Genomic DNA, 22785 nt, shown 5'->3' with positions numbered 1-22785 from the left:
CTTTGTCAACACTTTCCATGCCTGGTTTTATCTTGCATCCCATGAGCAACTACTTTTTTAATAGCTTCTTGTGAAACACTGCTGTGTAGTTCTAAAAACAACAAACTAACATGCTTTCCACTGCTCTTTATGCAGCACTTTGTTCAAAGGGTGCTGATAGAAATAAGACCTGTTTTCATTTAAAGGGAAGTATGTTGCTGCAGCCCTGCAGATCTCATCAACAAAGATGCTTTATGTGTCTATTCCTAATTAGTAGCTCATCCAGCTTTCCTGGTGTTGCAGTAAGATATTAAAGGCCATACCTCTCAAACATGCTTTCTATTTATTTTTCTGAAGATATTGCTTTTCCTGCATTGGCAAAATATAGAAGTGGAGTTTATAGACCAGTTGGACACTTCAGGAACTTGCCTGTTAGTGAGTCAGACACCAGGAGAACTGAGTCAGTACCTTCCCAAGCATTCCCAGTAGTAAAGGCTCATATACAGAAACAATTAAGTTGTGGGTTTTTTATGTCCTTCTTTTGCACACTAAGCTGTCCTATAATTGAGAGTGACCCTTCATAATAAAACTACTCACATATGAAGAGAGGGTAGGAACATCTTTTGGGCTAATTCTTCAGTCTCCATCCTTTTTAAATACTCCCTTCACTTCTCTCATACTGCCCGCTCCTGCTCTACCTGCAGTACGTAACCTCTTTATTTAGCCTTTGATTCACTGCCTCTTCATCCCACTGTTCCTAATTTCCCTTCCATATTGCCTGACAGGGTCCATAGTCCTTCCTCCTGGAGCTTCAGCTGCTGAGCTGTATTTGTATCCCTTTCTTTGCCTTCACGTTTTGCCTAAGATTCTTTGTCTTCTGTGGTGCAGATGGAAGAAAGAAGAGGAACTGAGAGAAAGGATGCAACAATTAAATAACAGTAGAATGAAAGAGTAACGTACCGTGGGCATAGAGCGACCGGGACCCCAGGACCCCTGTGCCGAAAGAGGGCCAGGAGACAGGCAGTGGGCACAGCAAAAGAGCTACAGGGCAGTGAGGGAGAAGGGAAGAAAAGGAGAGTTGGTAGAAGTGAGGAAGGGCAGGGGGGAATGAAAGAGGGCATGGAAGATAATGGAAAGACAAGAAAGGGAAAATTAAAGTGAAAATAGAAAGAAAATAGGTTGGATGGGATATGTGACCAGAACAAGAGGGAGAGAAGTAGGACAGGGAAAAGAGAGAGAAAAAGAGACTCATTATCTGGTACTGTGAGCTCCCAAAGGAGTGAAGTGTGCTGAAACTGAATGCCCAGCACAGGCTAACCATGTGCACACTGTGCTGGGGCCATTCCCTCGATACTCCCTCCACATTAAGGGCACTCCTTGCAGTCTGCAGCCTTGCCTCATACGGACTGGTCCAGCCCCACCAGAGGCAGTGGGACTGTGCTGTTTTAGTCCAGCAGAAGAGAAGAGGCATCCAAATAACATTCAGACAGGCCATGAGTATGTGAGCAGCCAAACATCAGGATGTTTTCTTTTTCTTCTCTGTTCCTCACTTCTTGCTGCGAACAATGTAAGGTTTGGATGCATGGATACGTTTGGCTGGCTTTACAGCACGGCTCACTGGAACTGTGGTCAGTAACCCCACAGTGGCTGCTCTTTCTGCCTCAGACTGCCCCAGGCGCCACGTCTTTCCCACAGAGCCCAGAGGTACCTACCCATCGATGTCCACAAGGTCCTCCTCGCTGCGCAGGCTCAGCACATAGAGTGTGGACATGGACACCACACTGAAAAGACAGAGAGAGGTACAGGATGAGGACAGGCATGGGGATGGCACATTGCATGCTGCTGACCTGCTTCCAAGGGATTTTAGCCCATGAAAGAAACTGGAGGTCCACAGCCCCTCAATGTCCACTCCACAGATGGCAATAAAAGCTAGACCTCTTTGTTCCAAGGCACACGAAAGCCTCCCTACCACCCCATGGTGCTGGGAAGCCTCCAGGATGCAGTAAGAAGTGAGACCACTCCTTGGAAATGAAGCAAACTGTGTTTCCAGCACTGCCTGTTTGGTTGGCCCAGCCTAGACCAAGCCGATGAGCTGGAGGGAGATAGTGAAGCAGCCTGGGTGTATGGTCTCACCTGAAGGCCATGATGATGACCAGGGCAATGATGGTGCCTTGCAGGAAGCGCTGACTGATACACGCCTGCTCCGGGACAACCGATGGTGACTAGAAGACAAAAACCTCAATATCAGCTCAAGAATCTTTACCACTCCAGTCCTCTCTGCTTCTGAGCACAGAGCACACCCATCACATTCGGAATTTTCCTTCTGCTCCCCTGCGAGCCCTGAAACCCCTCAGAGTAGAAGCCAGATAATGCCTTTATTAGGCATGGATGAAAAGGAAAGAGAGATGAGGAAAATGGGAGCAGTCAGGGTCTCTCCCTTTGCAGCAAGTGCAGGAATACACTGGAGAACCATGCAGAAGACTGATCCCAGGCAGACCACCTTCCCCTGCACAGCAACACTCGGCTGGGAGCAGTCCCTTACCTTGCTGGCTACTTTGTGGGGCCTCTTTTTGTGCGGCATGCTTCCTGCACGGCTGAACTGGCTTCCTGCTTGGCTGCAAGGAGAAAGGGGGAATCGAGCTGAGCTGTGCAGGGACAGGCCCTGCCACTGCACCTCAAGTGGTTCTCAGGCAAAACCGGGATTCTCTGCCAGGGCAGAAATCTCTGTGTGACATGACAGACACAAACCCTTGTCACTCAGCCTGCTCCGGGGGGCAGGTGGGTGCTGGTGCGTTGGCCCAGAAAGCCTGAATTCTGCCCCAAACCTTCATAAGGTCAGTATAACAATTTTGGAAGCACGAGAAACTCTTTGCTCTGAGAATGCCACTCACTAACTCTGGAAAAATTGTAGTGATGATTTCATAGCGGGTTTTTTGGGGCTGGTCTGAGAGCAGGATTTTGGTATGTGTATGCCAGATCCATCAGCTCTTTGAATCTACTGTAGACCAAATAACAACTTACCAATACCCCACCACTCCTTCCCATCTCCTCTTTCCCCAAATGGGCTGTCATTCAGGGCTGCCTGGGCTTGAAGAAGACATCCTTTTAGGCTCCTTTGCCCTCATACCTGAATGTCCCAGAGCTCACAGTTGATTTCATGCTGTCGAGCCGTTTGAGCTTGGCCAGCTTGTGACTCCACCTCTCTAGCTCATCGATGCGAGTCTCCAGGTTGTCTGTCAGTTTGCACAGCTCCTTCACAGCTCCCACGTTCTCCATAAATATGCGCTCCTGCCAGGGAACATGTCGGAAGTCTGAGTGGCCGGGCACATGGAGGCACTCCTTCTCCCCACTATGGATCCATCCACTCTGACTGCTCTCCCGTGCCCCGTTTCACAGGAAAGCCTACACAACATCCCAACAGCACTGGGGGAGTGGAGACGAGACCCACCCAGTAAGGCACACAGCCCCTGGATGCAAGAACAAGAGTTCTCTTAAAACCCAACCCAAACAATAAGTATGAGTTCAGGATCCCTGAAAACTTTGTCCTCTGCTGGTGTTACTCCAAGGAGTCCTCCTCAGTCACAAAGGACAAACACAAAGTACTCATCTTCATCAGGAGCCCTTGGTCAAATCAAGTGAGGAATTCTCCCCACTTGCCCCTTCTCTGCCCCTTCCCAGCCCTCCAAGTCTGTCTCCTGCTTGCGGTGCAAGCTGTTGGAGCTATTTTGCATCATTATCCAACAGCCAGTTGATTCAGACCAATGGAGAGCCCAAATTCAGAAGCTTCTGGAGAGCAGCCTTCTCCCGCAGCCCCTCTGGTAAAGGCAGGGCTTTCCAGCACAAGCACGTCCCTCTGGCACAAGCACAGCTACATCCCACATACTACTGCTGGCCTCTGTGGCATCACTCATGCCTCCTATCCACCCGCAGGCTCTGCTACTCCATATCCCTGTCCAAAGCTCCCCAAGGTGAGGCAGCACATCTCATTGGCATGCTGGTACAGCACTGAGCTCAGAGGGTTTGGGACACTATGGAAAAGCCCATGATCCTGGCTAGTGATGTAACTGCAGGGATCTAGGCTTCCACCAAGGATAAACATGGCATTAAGGTCAGTCCTGGCCATTCATACTCTGGGCACTGAGGATGGAGTGATACAGGAGAAAACTGGCAGCTTTGGGAGAACGTCAGGGATGTGTGCTATAGGAGGCTGTCTCTTCAATGCCCAGAGCAGCAAACAGGCTGCCACAGGTTATGGTGAGGTCAAGTAGCCAGGTGCTTCTGGTTATCTTGACATAACCACCTTATCTTATCTAGAAAGGAGAGATTATGACTAAGAGCCTCCCTACAGGCGGCTGCCAACAAGGAGTCCTTCCCGAAGGAGATGCTGCCAACTTTCACCACCATCAGGCTAGTTCCTCCCTGCAGATGTCTGATGTCCACTCAGGTCTGCTCCTGGCATCTGAAAGATCAGCCAGTCTGAAACTTGTACAGGTGGTATTGGCTTAGAAACATTTCCCAGGCACCATTCTTTCCTTCTTCTACTTCCAGCTCCACAACTCCCTTGATCCAGGTTCAACAACCTCGCCAGCTTCCCTGCCCTTCCTGTCCCTTTGGGCCGCCACTGACCTTGTTTACCACCAGGAAGTTCTCGAGGGTCTTTCCATTGGAAAAGACCAGGTCCCCAGTGTCCTTCACAGCTTCAGGAAGGATCTCCTTTACCTCCTGTGCAATGACACCTGTGTGGAAATGACACAGTGGGTCACAGGGATCTGGACAGCACTCCTGCCACAAAGCTTTCTCTTGCCCATGCAGTTGTAAGCAGGAACCCTCCACACTGCTGATAAAACAAAGGCTGTCTTCCCCTCCACCCCAGCCTGGGCAGGGCCGAGCAGAGCTCATAAAGAGGCCCCATCACCTGGGCAGCCCATAGACCACTGAGTGTCAGCTGTGGAAGAAAAGGCTGTTCAGGCAAGGCTGGTTCCCAGATTACGCGGATGGGGTATGTGCATCACCCCGCTGTAGCACATGGCTGTGTCCAGGCTCCCGGTGCACCCCCGGAGGAGTAGGTACTTAGAGGAGCCTTACCACAGCCCAAGTGAGGGGTTAGAAGCCACCTGTGGGAAATGCCACCTTTCTCTAGCTCACTAAACAGAGAGCTTTATTAGATTCCTATGCTTCAGTTAGTGAGAGCCCCCCCCTCTCCAGCCCTGTGCCTGGCGGGGCTGCCCCACAAACAAAATGCTACTGTAGGCCATAGGATATAAGGTCCGGTGTTGCAGATGTAAGCAGGGTACCACAGCAGGGTGACACAGGGCCCGTACCTGTCTCAGAGGTGTTGTCAATGCCCACTGTGGCTGCAAACTCGGGCTTGTAGTTGTAGTGTACTAGTCGCATACGGGAGATCCTCTTCAGCTGCTCTGTGGTGTCCACCTGGCACAAAACATGTGTAACTCCTGAGTGGGGTGTTGCTTCTTAAGATCCCATGACTCTGACCCCAGGCAGCAAAACCCACCACAGTTCATGTTAATGCCTTTACGACAGGTCCCAAAGGCAAGAGGTACTTCGTGAAACAGCCCTGAACCCTACTCAGGCCAGCCATGGGGACAAAGAGCATTTGCACTGGGATTAATCTCCAGTTCTCATGATTGGATATGTTCCTTGGGCAGAGAAGCCAGGAGGAAACTAAGCCCCATTGTACAACCAGGCACAGGGCAGAGGCATTTTTCATAAATATGAGACACAACTGCACCAAGCATTCCTGTACAGGGACATCCAGCTGAGAGGACTTTGGAGCAGAGCTGAGCCTCTCACCCAGGCTCTGGCAAGCCCCAGTGTGCTGCCTAAGATATTCACTTGTTTTCAGGTTTGTCAGTTTTGCATGTGCTAGTTCTGGTTAGCAGTGGAAGTGCAAATATTCTTTAAGACATAGTGGACAGGCTGTGTTTGGGACATACAGAAAAAGACAGACTGCTAATGCCATTCCTGTCCAGTCAATAAGAGCTCAGGCTTCTTATGACTTTGTCAAAATCAGCTGCTGAAACAAGCTCACAAGGACACCTATGTTTTCTGCAGTGCCTTTTCAGACACCCAATCAGCCAAGCCTAGCCTGGTTTGCCTGGCTCTTACCTCCTGGATGTCCTCCTTCACTCGGATGTCTGACGGGTGCATCAGTGAACCCATGACCTTCACATTGCCATGGACCACAAGGGCTTCATCAGGGCGGTCTGTGTTGATGCCAACCCGGCCATGGTGAAAAACAGTATCAGGGAGCTGTGCCCGCTGCCAGAGCACATCACTGTCACTCTCAAACTGGCCAGGGTTGGAGGCCTGTAGAGAGACGGGAAATTGGGAACTGGAAAACAACAGTAAGCAAACCAAGCAGAAAAATGCTGCGGTGCTGCTGGGCAGAGGCATTCTGAGACACGGCCAGAGGGGTGACACTGGGAGAGCCCCACAGTCCTGTCCCACTATGCACCTTGCAGAGGAACTGGTTTGAAGGGAAGGCCACAGGGAACTGGTGGACATCAGAGCTCCAAGCTGTTGTGGCAGCCTGCACAGTGCCACGTATTCTATGACAGCAGTGTGCTGTCCCCCTTAGTGTGGGTGGGAAACAGCTGGGAAACAACGCTGAGGATAAGCAGAAGCACCCCGACAGCACAACTGTGTCCTTGCTCTGCAGAAGGGAGCCAGGAATAGGGAAGACCTCAGCTGAAACTGGGGTATGTTGACCCAGGTGGCCTAAGAAGCCAGAGGGGACTTTTGGGATGAAGAGTCCAAGGCACAGGATCTTGGCAGGGATGCCCTCTCCAGCCCGCAGCACACCACATTATGGCCCGAGGAATATCTCAAGGCCAAGCTGTGATAGCACCAGCCCCGCAGGAGGGACAGCAGGCAGTTGGGCAGACAGTCACAGCAGAGCCAGAAGAGGACAAGCAAGGCCACGGAGGTGTGAGACAGAGCTTTGCAGCAGCACAAAGAAAAGTGGCAGGGGCAGGGATCCACTGCCAGCTCTGGGAACAGATCCCAGCCTGCCCTTGCAACCTTGGCATTCATCTGCTTGTCCTGTCTAAGCTTCTTCCAGCAGGAACCAAATTTATGCCCACTCTGCTCCTCTCTCTAAAGTAAAGTATTTGCCTTCTTGAGCTGTCTGTTATCTCAGCTTTCAGAGCTCTTCCAACAATTCCAACCATGCAGGACAGCTGGATACCATAAGTGATATGGCTGTCACTCCTGAGCCCCAAATCCTGGGGTTCTGGCCTGCTGCCACAGTTCTGTGACCCTCTCACAGTTTGGGATGGGGTAGTCCAGGCTGCCTGCAATTCCCTGAAGTTCTGGGCACCCTGGAGGCTGCGTAACTAACTCATCATGCCCTTGCCTGCAGACTCCAAGACCCCTCTGTGTGTGTGTTTTACTCCCTGTCTTCAGGCCACAGAGCTGACCGCTCTCCTAACAGAGCCCTGGGAGGGTCTGGGCATGGTGCCTCTCTCTTCCTGCTCCTCTGCACTTCCATTTGAGCACTGCCGCCTCAGTATGTGCAAAAAGCGTAGCCCTGAGAAGGCACCCAGTCTTCCTGCACCTGGAGGTCTTGTACCTGCTACAAGTCCTAACAACTGTCCCCTCACTCCCAACAGCTCTACTTGGCACAAGGGCAGGGTTGGGACAAGGGGATACCTTCCCTGTCTTGCACCAGGTTCTTGCATGCCCTGAGGCTGCTCTCACCAAACAGATGTGGAAAGGCTGGAGGCACAGACAGGGATATTTACAAGCAAGGCAGTGACAGTTTGGAGAAGATATTCAAGGGCTGGGTGGGGAAAACCAGAAAGAGAATTGCCCAGGTCACCCAGCGAAGGGGTGGGAGCACCCACAGAGGCAGAGGGAGGAGGGAAGAACTTACTCGGACGATGATGCGCTCAGAAATGTGGGCTGCAAGCGTGTAGTTCTGGTTCTGTGCGTGTGCTTGCAGGGCTACCACGAGCATGAAATACCTGCCAAGAGGGGGGAAAGGTCAGGGTGCCATCCTGCACTGGGAACTGCTGAGTCTGCCCCAAGGCTGAGGCACCAGGCTGTCACAGTGGGCTCAGTACATCCCCTCTCCCCTGTCTGCAACCCCTCATAGAATGGGGACAACCATGCCTGTGTCCACAGCAGACATCTCTTTTCCTCCTCACCAGACAAGGAGGGCCAGTGCTGGAGCTGTCACTCCCCAGGCTGGGGACTGGGACATCCACAGGCCTTGAGAACTCAGAACAGCTTGAAGAAGGTGTCTCTGTTCCTCACCTCTGGTCTGGGTTGGGTTTGCCTTTCTTCCGCATGTTGTTGGCCGTGGTCTCACTGAAGTGCAGCCGCCCCACAGTGACCTTCGTGACCTGTTCTGGAGGCAGGTTGACCCTGTGGAAGGGGAAACAGAGGAGAGAGTGAGAATACTGCTGGAGAGGAGTCTCCATGGGGAACGGCCATCTCCTGGCCTGCTCTACCAACGTAGATCTATGAACTGGGCAGAGTGGAGTAGGGAATGTAAAGAAAGGAAAACTTTGCTGTGGGCAACAGAATATAAAACTGGAGGGTGTGCTACCCACAATACTGTCCCTGAGGCCTCCAGTTCGGCTCCCTTCCCCACCCTCTCCTGCTAATGCTTATTCCCCAGCAGCAATTCCCCGACGTGAATGCAGCCTGGGCAATACTCACGTAACAGGGTTGAAGGGCCGTTTGCTGCGGTCAGACTGCGACTGCTCTATGTTGATTGACTGGTTCAAGGCCTCTAGCTGGAAATAAAGGTTTGGGTATGTGACAAAGAGCCCTTCCCCTTCCCACCGCCTCTTCCCCAGCCTCCGCACATGCCAGCTGTCTGCCCAGCCCCTCCTGAGACTCAGCACAACTAAGGAGCAACACCAAGCTTGGGTGCTGTTCTTGTCCAAGCACGGGTGCCTCCCTTGGCAGGGATGAGGTTGAGGGTGAATGGATCTTCCCAAAGTGCCTGCAAACCTCTGCAGCCAATGGTGAGTGAGAGGCAGCCCTGATGACACCCAGGGGCAATTGAGTCCGTCTTAGGACTCATATTTCAAGATCTGCCTTATTCTGGCCTTCAGCACTCTCCTACAATCACCCTTACGACTTAGCACATGAAAGACACGGTGTTGCCTGATCCCAGCTGTTTGCCAAGCTCCCCTTCTTCCTGCTGGATTTGCTACTGGCCCTTAGCTCCTGCTTGCCTTCACTCCGTGCAGCTTCAGGTAGAAGCACTCTAAGGGTTTCAGGCCCTCAGGGGTCTTCACATACTTGGGATCTCCAAGCATGCCGATGTAGACCGTGACCTGGAAGTGATTCTTCTTCTGGCACACAAAGGCGTCATCACCCACTGAGAAGTTGAACCCCTTGTCAGCGTCGACGCGGTACGTGAGCATGGGGCTGTGGAAAAGGCAGCAGGCGTTAGACCAGATCCCTGGGCACACCACGAGAGGTTTACTTTTGTGGGGGGCAGGATGACCCATGCACCCAGAAACAAAGGCAACGCGGGGTCTGTAGGGCACGGTACACGTCCCAAGTAAACCACCCTGCCTAGGAAGGGCCCTGGGCTCACCTCCACTTGCCACCACAAACAGCAACTGTGTCATGAACAGTCCCACCTCAACAGACAGAGGAGGCCACCTCTCCTCACACGCATGCCCACAAAATAATCCTGAGGCACAGCAAGCACAAAGGAGAAGAAGGACGGTGTGTCAGGGCAAAGGAGACAGCATCACCAGCAGAGCAGCAGCACGTGCTGTGCCAGTCGTGCAGGCAGTCCCTCTTGCTCTGCACCAACACTGCTCCGGGGTTCCCAGGTTCATACATGAACCCAACACCTTGCCCAAGCCCTGCACAGCAATCTGTCCTGCCATGCAGGATAAGAGGCCTGAGAAGGTCCTTATCATCCCGTTAGAGCTGTAAGCATCGCTTGAACAAAGCTTGAGTCTTCAACTGGAAAGAAATGTGGTTCCTGTGACTAGGATTTGATGAGGATGCTGGGGTAAACATCCCTCTATATGCTAAACTACAGTACTAACACAATAAAAGAGAGAAGTGTAAGAGAATTGTAAGAGAAGTGTAAGAGAATAAAACAAGCAAAAAAAAAAAACCACACACCAAAACAAAACAACAAAAAAAAACATGACAGCCATGAGCCAGCAGCCAGCATCTCCTTAGCCCTGTCTCAATGCATGCAGGTGACACCGAGCACAAAGCAGACCCTGAGCACTGCTCACTGGTGCAGCACCTCAGGCTGGTCCCACGGCTCCGCTCGCTCCACCACTGCGCTCCGGATGCTGCCCGCACTGCCCTGCTGCCAGGCGGTGCTGCCAACACCACCGACACCTGCCCTGGCTCCTGCCAACAGCTTCCAGCTCCCACCAGCACAGACAGAGGAGGAAGAGGGGGCCCTGGCTGCCCGGCCAACACGCACCAGCTGGGGAGGTTTAATCTGCATCTCCCTAACGGGCTGGTGACCATGGGAACGAGGGAAATATGTGGCCTTTGCAGCAAGTCCCCTTTCTCTCACCATCCGAGAGCCCTGACCTGGGCTGGTGGGCCCCCAGGACGCGCTGCCCGCCTGGAGGAGATGCCTCTCGGCTTCTCCCCATCAACAATTTCTAGCGGAACACCAGAATCCCACCTTTTTGCCTTTTTTTTTTTTTTTTTGTGCCTAGGGAAATATTCAGGAGGTGAAAGATGGCTCAGCCTAGCCTCTGACATAAGTCTTAAAAATTACTGAGTACTCTTCCATGAAAACAAACTACCTCTGACTTCCACCTCTAGTTCTCAGTACAGACAGATGGACACTGGGGAGGTACACAGACTGACAGTGATGGATGGGGCAGATCACAGCAAACTCCAGGAAGCAGAGACATGCAAGGGCCACCCTCACTCCCCCACACCCCAGGGCTGCCACCTCCTTTCCTCTGGGACAAGAGCCCTCCACGCCCTTGCACAGTTACTGCCAGGTGAAATCTGGGGGGGACTTTCCAGGCTGTCATGGATGCTTGTGAGCAAGCAGTCATCGCTTGTACCCGAGGGACTGAGGCTGCCCGTGCTGTCTCTGAACACAAACCAGACGGTGGGAGCAGAGCGCTACCTTAGGCTAGAAGCATGAAAGGAATTCCCCTTTGCAGTCACCCTCCTCCTGACCACAACCCTGAGTTCTCCATCTGGCTCTTCTCGCCTGGGCTGGCCCTGGCACCCTCTGTGCTCGCCCATGGGTGCTGGAGCCCTTTTCCCAGCTGCTTTCACCAATACCCCCCTGCCCCTGAGCCACCTCCGCATGCCCAGGATCCCAGGCATTAACCAGTCGCCGCAGTGGTTTGTTACAGAGAAAGCAGAGGAATGGGAAGGACTGGCCGAAGTTCCAAACCATGGATGCTTCCAAAACATGCTCTGGTTAATGTCACCCAAACTGATGGCTGCTAAACACATGCCGAAAACAAGAAGACGGGCTCCCCCCATCTCCAGAAACACCTGGCCCCTCCACAGTCCCACTCTCAGAGGCCCCCTTTCCCCGAGCTCCCAAAGGACTGAGCTGTCCCGATGGCCAGGACTGGTGCCAACCTCCAGAAGGGGGTCCCTGCTTTCAGAGTGCACCCCACTGCAAATGGTGCATGGGCTGCGGTACCCACCAGATTGTAAATCCCTCCTGGAAGCAGCAAAGCCATGTCCCCACTGTCATGCAGCCTTTTTTTTTTTCCCAGGCCCTATCCTCAGGAGGCAAGCTGGCAGCAAGTCTCTCCCATGAGATGCTCTTTGGTGGGTGGCTGCTGTGAGCATGGCGGGAGGAGAGGGAAGGGCAGGCGGCCCCGGGCCAGGATCTGTTCCTGGGATTAGGGACGACACCAGTCAATGGCTCAGGGCCATTCCTGGGATTAGGGATGACCCCAGTCAACGCCTAGGGGGCAGCCAGAGCAAGGCTGGCGTTTCCCAGAGAGATCTCAAGGGCCAGAGGGCAAAGCGTCAGGAATAAAAGGTCTGGGGTCAAATGGATTATTTTAGCCAGAAGGTCCCCACTGGCAAAAGCAGATTACTGCAGGACTCTGAAGGCTGGGATCAGAGGAGGGGAGGTTTCTCCCTGTGCCAGCTGAGGGTGAGAGGTTACAAACTCCCCAGGGACCACATCTGGCATCGGCACTTGGAGGAGCAGGGAGTGCCCTCATCCACTACGTGAACGTGCAACACTAAGGGAAAGGAAGTGCAAGGAAAAAACGTGTCTCTGACAGAACGGGACCTGTATTTAGATCCATGGCAGAGAACAGGATTGTCAGAGGGATGTTCTCATTCCGTCAGCCATTCCCCTTCTGGAAGAAAAAATCTCCATCTCTCTCCTTTTACAGGTTCCCCAGTATCTCAGCCGCTCCTAAGACATGATGTCTGGAGTCCCCCTAATTCAAGGACCACTCACTAATTTCACACAGTCTCTGCTTTGTTTCTCTTCCAGGACACAAGCACCAGGATGGAGGACAAGAACCCACAGTTGAGCAGCACCACTGAGCCCTCTCAGCCAGTCTTTGTCAGACTGATACGGCCACGGCCACACCGGCGTGGCCAGGGCTCAGCACCCATGGACGGTCCCTTCAGCTGCCTGAGACACACAGCGTGAGGAGGTGAGACTCAGTGATCCATCACCAAGGTTTTTCCCAGGCTGGCCAACAGGACTTAGCCCAAGACACTTTTGTCAGTCAACCTAAAACACACCCAGCTGGATGGGACTGTGCCACACTGCTCTCTGTCCCCTGTGGGATCTGCAGCAAGGATAAGCTCAGTGCTGTTTGTAAGGACAGTTCTGCGAAATGAGGCTTCTGAAAGCCTGTGGGCATGGAGAGCACCGGATTGCCTGATGGGGAGCAAACGGCACCAGCCCAGTTCCCAGAGCACAGAGGCAGTGGCCTCAGTGTGGAGAGGTTTCTGTTGAGCGCTGCACTACCCTTCCCCAGCTGCCTTACTTCAAACTGTAAACAAATGGGGAGAGGGAGGAGGGAGCCTGCTGGCATTTATCAGAGCACACTGTCAGGGAGATGAATTAGTCCTGCTCCCAGGAGTAAATTAGTGAACTGCCTGGTTCCAGGCCTCTTCGGCACCGCTGCTGGAAACTAGCTAACCCTTTTGAAGGTTCAGCGAGTCTGAAACCACAAGACCAGTGCAAAAGGCCAAGGAGAAACATACTATCAATAAAACTAATCCAGAACCTTTGGTCTCCTTCAACCAACACAGATTCCTCAGCCCACATAACCAAAGCCTGAGACATAAGCCCACCATGCCAAGACACAGATTTCCAGACACTTCCACTTAAATCCATGCTGCAACCGTTCCTTCCTTTCCTCCCTTTGTCCTCTCCTTCACTTCCTTAATCTAGCGGGCTGTAGGAGGACTGTATACCAAAATGACACACGTGCAGCCCAGGTGAGCCTGGCTCCCCTTTGCTCTTCTCCCAGCAGAGGGCTGCTGCAGCCCCTGCCTGGGCATGGGGCATTCACATAACAACATTCACAGGTGCTAGGTGGGTCTCAGAAGGCAGAAGTGCTACCCAGGATTAGATCCAATTCCCCCTGTGGTGTCCCCATGTCACCAAGCTTAGACAATGGCTGAGAAGGAGCCTGGCCCCAAGGTATAGCACAGAACAGGAAAATAATAATAATAATAATAAAAATAGAGAGAAATAGCTGAAAGGCCCCTACTCTGCAGCTTTCTCCAGGAAAACAGCTGAACAGAGATGAGTTTTTCTACATATTTATAAGCAAGAGGATGCAAATATGATCTGGTGTGACAGTGTCCACTCACTGCATAAGAAAAAAGAGCTGTTAAATGAGCTTGAATGGTGTTGATATGAGCTGGAACAAACTCTCATGGGGCTACTGATTATTACAAAACATAGTAGGAAACTTCTGAGGAACAAAAATCTTTCAGCATTGGTTATTAGTGCCTTCACCAAAAGCAGCATGAGAAAAGGTCTCCTCATGTCCCATCACCAGCCAACACTAACGGCAGTGCCATCAGTTCTTCAGGAAGCCTCTGTGCAAGGAACTGGAAAGAGTTAGAGTGACTGCTTTTGAGAAGTCAATCTCCTGCACATGCCAGGGCTCAGAGCTGCTCTTTGTGTGCAACAGTCACTGCTGAAACACCGGCAAGCTATTGACGAGTGAGAAGCCATGCCAGGGTAAGAACCTGTACAGCTTCCTACGGGCTCGTGGCTCAGTCTCTCTCCTTAACGTGCCTTTCTGGTCTCTTTTCTTAAGAACAAGAGTAGGGAAAATCAGATGATTCAGATGATTCAAATTCCTGGGGCTGTGAATAGGTTGCGGGCACCTGGATGGCAGGGGGGAAAATATGTTCCCTCTAGGGGCAGGAAACTATAACAGCACGTACAAACTGCAGGACAGCTTCCAGCACAGAACAGACCAGGGATGGCTGGTCTTTGCTTAATGATCCCAGAGGGAACTAAATTGTTGAAATACTCATGGATCTCAAAGAGACACAGATGCCTGCTCATTTGCTGAGTATACCCAAAAGGCAGAAAGGAAGGAGACTCCTACCTGCTAAAACATGAGTTGGTTGAGCAAAAAAGCTCTTATAGAAGAAAGAAGGGAAAGCTGAGCTTTTGCAGTTCCTCACAGATCTGTTTTGGTGCAGTGCTGTACCAGAGAACTGTCTAAGTGACTGTCCACTTTGAAAGAGATGTAAGCTCATCATGCGCTGCCTCTCCTAGAGCTCCCTGACTGCTAAGCCACCAGAAAAGAGCAGTGCATAACAGAAAAATGTAATCGATCAATCCTTGACCTTAACTTTTTATTTGGGTCAAATCCAGCTCCACACCAAACCGCATGTGAGTTCCTAAAATCTACATGAAGTCATTTCAGAGGAATTTATCCATTACACAACTGGACGATGACCTAAATGCTGCAGAAGTAGGTTTGTTCTGGCTTTCTCCCTAAATCCTAAAAGCAGGTATTAGCAAGTGACCCCAAGCAGAGATCCAAAGAACACAGTAGTGCAGAGCTGGGTTTGCGGGAGTTAAAAGCTGTGGTTTGCAGCAATCCAGTGACTTCTCTGTGCCCAGCAGTAAATACTGTGTAGTCTGCATCTGCCATTGTGTCTGTACAATACCGGGGTGCGTGGCAAATCTCTGGAACAGGAACCGTAACATCTGCAAACGGTCTGTGACAAGCTGAAAGAGCTGTGACGCGTTTCAGATGAGAGACCGTTTACCCAGCACAGGTAAACAGTGAGATGGAAGGAAAAGGGGGACTCATTATGTCAAAGAGAAAAGTGAGGCCCTGCGAGAGGTCTGCTCCACAATGCGTGGACCTCTTTGGACCCTGCTGACTATAAAAGGTGCATTCATGCTTCTGCCGCACAGAGAAAACCATGCTGAGACTGACAGTGGAGGAGAGGCCACTTCAGGGACCAACAGGTTGTGACCAAGCACTGCCCAAGTCAGAGAAGGGGAGATCACCTCTCGTGATCTCCCTTCTCAGAACCCCTTTGACATGGACAAAGACACAGACTTTCAGCTAGAGGCAGTACTGGCACAAAAACAGCCTGTGAGAAGCAAAACAGCAGCAGAAGCCAAAGGCTTTGTCAGGTGGGAAAACTGCCCAGTGATGGCCAGGCCCTGGTTGAAAACCAGGAGACAGAGAGGATGTGTCCAGGCAGCGTGCAAGGTGCTGGGGGCCAGCTACAAACACTGCCCTGTGCAGAAAGCAGGAGCCTGGTATGGGGGCTACAGCACGCACATACATGGTCAGCGAGAGGTGGCTGGCTTCCCTTGTCCCACAGCCTGCAGAAAAGCAAAGTGAAGGTGGAGAGCAGGGGCAGGGCTGCAGGACTGGACTTTGGAGCTACTCACGAGTTCCTAGAAGTAGCCCTCACATCAGTGCGACACGTGATGGGAAAAGTTCGGCACTTGGGCAGGTGCCAGGCCATGGCACCCTACAGACAAGATTTCACACCATGAAGGGAACACTGAAAGTTGAAGAGAAGCTCTGCAGAGGAGTTGCCCACTTCAGCAAACTACCAGATACACTGGGAAAGAGGATCCCAGGCTACATCATGGATTTAAAACTACTGTACAGGCAGAAACTGCATGAACTTGCCTACACTACAGTGAAACACAGTCACAATGTAGAAAGCAGTGAAGAAAATTACCAGGGAGGGAAGAGGAGCAAAGTGTAGTGGGTAGCAAAGAGCATGCTGCTGTTGGTGAAGAAGGCAGCCTCACCTCTCAGGGTAGAAATCACTAATTATCATGTTATTCATCTCCTTTTTTCTCCTTCCCCCACTAGGAATAGGTCAATTGGGGTGTTGATATTCTACCTGAAGGTGGGAGATGCTTCTTTTATGGAAACAGTTTAGTAAAATGGAAGCAATCACCTCCCCACATTACCCCTCTCCTGCTGTGCTTGTGGAAACAACCACAAGCAGAGTCTTTGCAAATGACAGGATGTCACCAAAGAAGCAACCAACTAATGGCCACTTCTCCACAGGGCAACAACCCCAGCACGCCATGTTAACAGGAGGTCTGAATTAAAGGTGGTATGAAGATAAGGGCAGACTGAGATCTGTGAGCAGGAGCTCTGGGGCTTGCAGCTGCAGCCTCCCTGCACATCACAGACCCTTCCCTGCCTCCACGACTGTTTTCGCCAGGTATCCTCAGCTCCCACCCTGAGCACCGTCTGGGCAAGCTATGATCATAGTCTTGGGTTATTTGGTATCACAAACAACAGAGCACCCCCTCCTCCACGTCCCCTGAGAGGACCCTACCAGCCCCTGGCTGTCCAGAAAGAGGAGGAGGGGAAATGGGGGCGTTTGCTCAGTTCCTGGAACCCAGCCTGCTGCTTGCCAGCTCTCTGTCACCTCTGAGGAATGCAGGGAGGATCCACAGCGGTTTCCTCCTGAGCACTCTTTCCTACAAGGCTCATCCATGTGCTGCCCCCACCCTCCTCTGCCCCAGCCTCTCCTGCCAGCTCCTGACCTCCCCTTCCCACCCAGCCACTCTCTGCTCCCCCAGTCTGCCTCGGCCACCACAGGCTTTCCTCTCCGCCTGCTCCTCTGGCCTCTCTGGCCCTCTGGCTTCCTTCAAAGCTTTCCTCAAACCCTTCTCTCTTCCTTTCTTTCTCTCCTCTTCTCCTCTGCCCACCAACTACTCCCACTCCTCCTCAAGCTCCTTTCTGCACTGCTCTCCAGCTGTGCTGAAGTGGCTCTGGATTACCTCCAGTCTTTCATGCTATCTATTGTCCTGTAAATCCTAACACACATTTTAAAATCCAGGACATTTTGTAAGCCTGGAAAGGGGAGAAGTGTGCTGCGGGTCCAAACCATGCTCAGGCAAGGCTCTATTTGCCAAACCCACCCCCCATGGCAACCCAAGGTCTGAGTGGTTGCTGAACTGCTTTCTGCTGGCTCCTACAGAACCGGACCCATTTCTTAATCCTCCACCATCCCTGTAGAAGTGCAGAGAGGTGACCTTCCCAATGGCAAAGGCACCCCAGGGAGAGTATCTCCACCACAGTGCAGGCAAGCAGAGATCAGCAGGTGATAAAAGACAAGGGGAAGCCCAAGGTGAACTTTGTGAGTGGATCCTCCCAGCCTCAGTCCCTTGACACCAATAAATGAAAGGTGAATCTGACTTTGGGTGAATTACTCACAGTTCTTTGTAGTTGGCATCATAGAGGGTTGCCCATTTGTTTTGCTGATGCGGCTGCCACTTTATAGACTGGTAGTTGGGATCCAGGTAGGAACCATTTAAACTGTCATTGTCCTGAATCAGGCCTGCAGCGAGGGGGAAATACGTGTTTCAATCGCCCCAACACAGCATCCACTCGGGTTAGAGCACAAGGAAGCAACTTGCATCACCTGTGCTGCCACCCTCCTGATGGCCAGGGCATGGCACGAGGTCTGGGCCTGGAGGGACACGTTGCCTGCCCTCCTCCTGGAGACCCAGCCAGGGGGATCCCCGCTGGCTGGCACCCTGCGGCCCCCACATGCCCTCCCACGGGCACCCTGGCCCAGTGGGGTGCCCGGGCTGGCAGCAGGGGTTTGCATGCTGGGGGTATTAAGAGCCAGGGGGGTGAAAACCACATACCTGGTGAGAGTGGTCCCGGCTGGTGCCAGGGAGGCGTTTGGACTCTGTCAGGGTTGAGCGGCATGGACCCCATACCTGGCTCCTGCTTTATCAGCCCGTTGAGCATCTGTGCATTGAGGGTGTTGGGGGGCGACTCAGAGTGTTTCCTCTTCTTGGCAGGGTGCACCGGGAGGCTGCGAGACCAATGGGAGAGCAAAAGCTGAGCGGGAAAGGAAAAAGCTGCCATCTCACACAAAAACCAAGAACCTCTGCGCCTGGAGCCCTGGTCTCTTTCAGCACCCTCACCTCCTTCTCCCACCAGGCTCTGCCCACCCACCCAGTGATGGCCAGGCCCTGTGCCAGGCATGCACTGAGCCACATCTTGGCTTTTCTCTTGTCTCTCCCCACCACCCAGCTCCAAGCTATGCACTGCAATCCCTGCCCCACATTCTGGGTCATCTCTACCTCAACACCTCCCCAGCCCGTTCCCAGAGAACCAGGACACGCTGGTTAACTTGTGGTTAAACCCAATAATTTTGCTCACGCACTCCGCAAGCCGCCATCTCCCATTGCCCCCCGCCCCGCCAGGTCCCCAAATCACCCCAAGAACACAAAGCCCCAGCGCCCCGAGGCCTTACTCTGCTCCGTGCTGCTGGAGTAGCTGGTGCAGCATCTGCGACTGCTGGGCATGGTGCAGGTCGGCCGGCGCCATGCCCTGCCCGATGCCGTAGGGCGGCATCAGGGGCTCAGCCTTCATGTACATGTCCCGCTGCAGGCTGGGGAAGTGAGGGTTGTGCTGGGGCTGGTGCGGGTGGGGGGGAGGTGGAGGGGGGCCCTGCAGGTGGGGGGGCGGCGGTGGAGGTGGCGGCGGAGGGGGGTGCTCCAGGCGAGACGGGGGAGTCATGTGGCACATGTTCTCGGGGGTCATGGTCCGGAGGAGGTGAGGGTCTCAAAAGAGAAAGAGAGAAGGAGGCACGCCTGTTAGAGCAGCAGGCAGGGCCACCACCACGCGTCCAGCCCGTTTCCAGCACAGACTCAGCCTCTGCTCCAAACCCATCCACCAGAAATTGTTGCCAAGGACTCTTCTCCCCTCAAAACCGTCCCAGCCCTGGCTATCTTCACACACCCATACCTCCCTACCTCTTCTTCCCAGCCTCAGCGCGGCTCTGTTCCCGCAGCCACCCTGTCTGCTTGCAACAGCCGCCTTGCCCTGCGCTGACTTCTCTCAGGCCTCACAGTGCTCCTGGCATCCCAGGCACCTTCAGGGATACCCAGAACCAGAGCACAGCTTCCCTTCTCTTGCCCACAGCACGGGCTCGGTGTCAACCTCAGACACTGCTCAGGCGAGCGTGTAGCCAAGTGCTGTCTCCGGTGCAAGAATGCAGCAGGGCTCTGGCTGGCCAGCTGACAGGGGGACACACAGCCCCACCAAACCTGGTGTCATGCACTGTCCATCTTCTGCGAGAAGGTAAAACTGGAAGCACAAAGGAAGCAAGGCCCAGCTTCTTGAAGCTCAAACAACCAAAACTCAAGGGAGAAATAGGTTCTCAGGCTGAGGGACAGCAGGGAAGATTTTCACAAACATTCCTGGTATTTCCTAAACCTGGGTACCCTGCATGGCTGTTCTGTAGGGAAAGCATGTCTTTAGAAACTCCCAGGCAGCTTTTGTGTCAGCGTTGTATGTCCCTTCAAGCAGAACAACCACCAGGCACAATATTCCTGCAGCACCAAGGAACTGCACAGGCCAAAAAAGTGCAAAAAGGCCCAGCAGTCAGCAAAAGGCTGTGCCTGGAAACACAGAGCTACAGAGAAAGCACCAGGACTTCGCCTAATTTTACTGATTCTAGGAGTGGCCCAAGGAACGTGACCAGCAACATGTTCATGTGCCAAAGGCCAACAGTGCCCGGGGCTGCCCCAAGGGCACAGCACTTGCACAAAGCCAGCAGGGCTGCCAGAAGCTGGGGGTGCCTGGCTTAAGGAGGACCAACCCCTCCATAGTCCCTGCAGAGAGATGTCCCAGGGATGTCCATACCCTGCTTGGACCAAGGGCAGCAAAAAAGCCTTGTTGATGTGTTTATAGCGCTACTGCACACTACTAAGGACACTCACTGTGCTCTTCTCCTAGAGCCGAGGCAGACAAGGGAACAACTAGAGAAGAGCAAGGACAACTGAACACCTCCAGCTCATCAGCATCACCAGTGAGGTTTTCTATGGGGGCAGCACTTGCTTTATTATTTTTTATATTTTTAATTTAAAACAGAATGAGACTTTGATCTCTAAATTTAAATAAACAAAAAAATGGCATTCAAATGTGATCCTATCTTCCTCCTCCTCTATGAGAAACTGGATACTAAAGTGATGCCATGATTAGGGTTGATTTGACTATATCACCATCAGAATAAATGCGTGGTGTCCAGAGGGGCACGCAAAACCATCTCTCTGCATCTGCTTAACCATAAGGTCAATGCCCGGCAATGCCAGTGCACAGCAGAGGGCTTTAACTAAAACCAAAACCCTTTTGGGATCTAAGAGCAAAAATGAAAGTGTGTAAAGTAAAGATGGATGATTGAGTATCACTCAACTTATCTACAGAATGAGATATTGACCAAAGGAAATTGACCAAAGGAAACAGTACTCATAGTTGTACTGCAGAAAACCAAACACATTGGTAAGAAAGTTGGTGCACTGGCAAACCTGATCAAGCTCAGTGCTCATCGCAGAGCAGGAAATGACTTCTGCGTTCTCTGAGCCCAGGTGCGTTTGTACGACACTGCCTTCAGAACAGTACTTCTCTTCCATCCTAGCATTGAAACAGAAGATCTTAGGTCTGCTCCAAAAGCCTGTACTTGCTAAGGAGATCAACAACAAAGCCCCTGAAGTGACAGCAAAAAGAGCAGCTAAGCTCAGGCTGCCCTGCAGGGACCTCCCCAGAGCCCAGCCCACCAAATCCGCACCAACACAGCATGCACAGTTTTGGCTGAAAGCTTTGAGCAAGCCAGGTGTCGATGTCCAGCTGAAGCACTCCACCTGAGAGAAGCTGGGACCAAAAGGCCCCAGCAGCCCCAAAATGCGCAGCTGAGCCGCTGACGGAGAACAGGAGCCCTCTGCTGGGCCCCCGCCTGGGGAAATGGGTGGCCTGTTCCCCAGCCCCACAAAACCAGCCTCCACCGACCTCTACAACAGGACAAAGCTCCTCTGTTTTCACAGCCTGGGGATGTCTCTACATCGAGCACGTCCAGGTGTCCCCACAGGGTGCCAAGGTCCCTGTGGAAATGAGGCGCTTGGCCCCAGGGTGGGAAGGGACAGTGACTTCCAAACACCAGACGAAGCTTCTCTGCACCCCTCTATGGACATCTGGACATGTAAGCTAAGCACCAGCACATCGCACGAAGGAGAAGACACATGCAGGGACCAGCCAGGTCACTGGGACACGGAGGGGATAGCAGGGAAGACGTCTGCTGGTCTTTGCTAGGCTGCTCCCCTAAGCAGGTGCCACCGGCCAGCCTGGAGCCGGACACTGAGCTGGGTGGACTTTGGTCACTCAACCACCAGCCAGTGGCTGACTAATGCAACCAAAACACTTGAAAAGAAATCAGAAAACTCCTCCCGCTGCGAGGTCCGGGAAGGAAAGGTGCACTTGCGCAGAGCCCTCCTTCCGAAGGCTGCTGGGAGGAGGGCTGCTGCTGCCCATCCTGCTCCCTTCAAAGGCTTCCAGCTGCTCGACGGGATCCCAGGGCCTTTCCCAGCATGGCTCCAACTGGGCTGCTCTGGCCAGGCTCACAGGCAGCACTTGTGCTCCCCTGCCTTGCTGGGGCCACCTCAGGGACAGCCCAGCTGAGCGGCAGGGCCCTGGTGCTGCTGCAGGCAGGCCGGGAGCTCTCCTTCCTCATGAGCCCAGGACCAAAAGGCAGCCTTGCTTTAACACAGCAGCTGGGGCTGACGGGTGACATCCCTGGGACAGAACATCGTCTGCTTTTCAGCTGGGCACAGAGGGCACCGGGCACGCCATCCCCCTTACCCAGCTCTGCTCCTGCCTTCCTGACCAGCACTCGGCTTCCAGCAGCGTCAAGTGGGGCACAGACTAGCACGGCTCAACATCACAGCCACCAGGCAGCTTTGGCACCGCTCAGCCGATGGATGAAGCTTCTAACAGCCTCCCACCACCCCGCAGACCAAGCCCCTACAGACAGACAGCTGCTTCAGGAGCCTCGCACCCTCTCCACAAACCGCTGCAAGGACCCAACAGGTCTTCACAGCATCCTCAGTGACTGTCCTGTCCCTGCGGCGTGGGCAGCCTTGGCACCGGCAGCTGGGAGGCCTGTGCAGCTTTCAAGGGACAACCCGCACACGTGTGTGAGAACATGCCCTCGTGGCAGACACTCTGGACACCGCATCTTCGCCATCTCCACAGCACATGGCAATTTCCACCGGCTTCCAACCCAGGGAGGGGACCGGGGCTGACGCGTTTGCTGAAGGCAGGACCTGTGCTCTGTGCTCCCAGCTCGGGTGCTCTCCGCAGCCTCCTCTCCTCCCCAAGCAGAGGTGCTGCCGCTCCGCCAGTACGTCAAAGCAGCTCTCCCCGTGGTGAGCAACCCGGCCTCTTTGTTATATTTAAGGAAGGGCCAGGAGGAATTCCAGGGATTTTTTTTTTAGCAAGATAAACAGAACTCTTGACCTCTTCCAACGAAAAAGAAAAAAAAAAAAAAAAAAAAAAAAAAAAAAAAAAAAAA

General features: G+C 52.9%; 1 protein-coding gene across 4 annotated transcripts in view; it reads right to left on the bottom strand.

The window, feature by feature from the left end:
• The window catches only part of MYRF (myelin regulatory factor), a 61861-nt gene that overhangs the window by 8721 nt on the left and 30355 nt on the right, over positions 1 to 22785 (bottom strand). For 3 of the 4 annotated variants that reach the window (XM_035326600.1, XM_035326602.1, XM_035326603.1), the window contains 15 exons: positions 18694 to 19003; positions 18077 to 18249; positions 17640 to 17763; positions 9189 to 9384; positions 8665 to 8741; positions 8257 to 8367; positions 7874 to 7964; positions 6106 to 6306; positions 5301 to 5409; positions 4606 to 4715; positions 3107 to 3267; positions 2522 to 2594; positions 2113 to 2201; positions 1692 to 1760; positions 940 to 1020 (listed from right to left, as the gene is read on the bottom strand). In XM_035326600.1, the coding sequence (XP_035182491.1) occupies positions 940 to 1020; positions 1692 to 1760; positions 2113 to 2201; positions 2522 to 2594; positions 3107 to 3267; positions 4606 to 4715; positions 5301 to 5409; positions 6106 to 6306; positions 7874 to 7964; positions 8257 to 8367; positions 8665 to 8741; positions 9189 to 9384; positions 17640 to 17763; positions 18077 to 18249; positions 18694 to 19003 (1975 nt within the window). The remainder of the gene's footprint in view (positions 1 to 939; positions 1021 to 1691; positions 1761 to 2112; positions 2202 to 2521; positions 2595 to 3106; positions 3268 to 4605; positions 4716 to 5300; positions 5410 to 6105; positions 6307 to 7873; positions 7965 to 8256; positions 8368 to 8664; positions 8742 to 9188; positions 9385 to 17639; positions 17764 to 18076; positions 18250 to 18693; positions 19004 to 22785) is intronic. The other variant, XM_035326601.1, reaches the window with a different exon arrangement.

Source organism: Oxyura jamaicensis, chromosome 5, assembly GCF_011077185.1.
Source record: "Oxyura jamaicensis isolate SHBP4307 breed ruddy duck chromosome 5, BPBGC_Ojam_1.0, whole genome shotgun sequence".
Classification (NCBI taxonomy): Eukaryota; Metazoa; Chordata; class Aves; order Anseriformes; family Anatidae; genus Oxyura; species Oxyura jamaicensis.
This window is presented reverse-complemented; position numbering and strand designations above follow the sequence as displayed.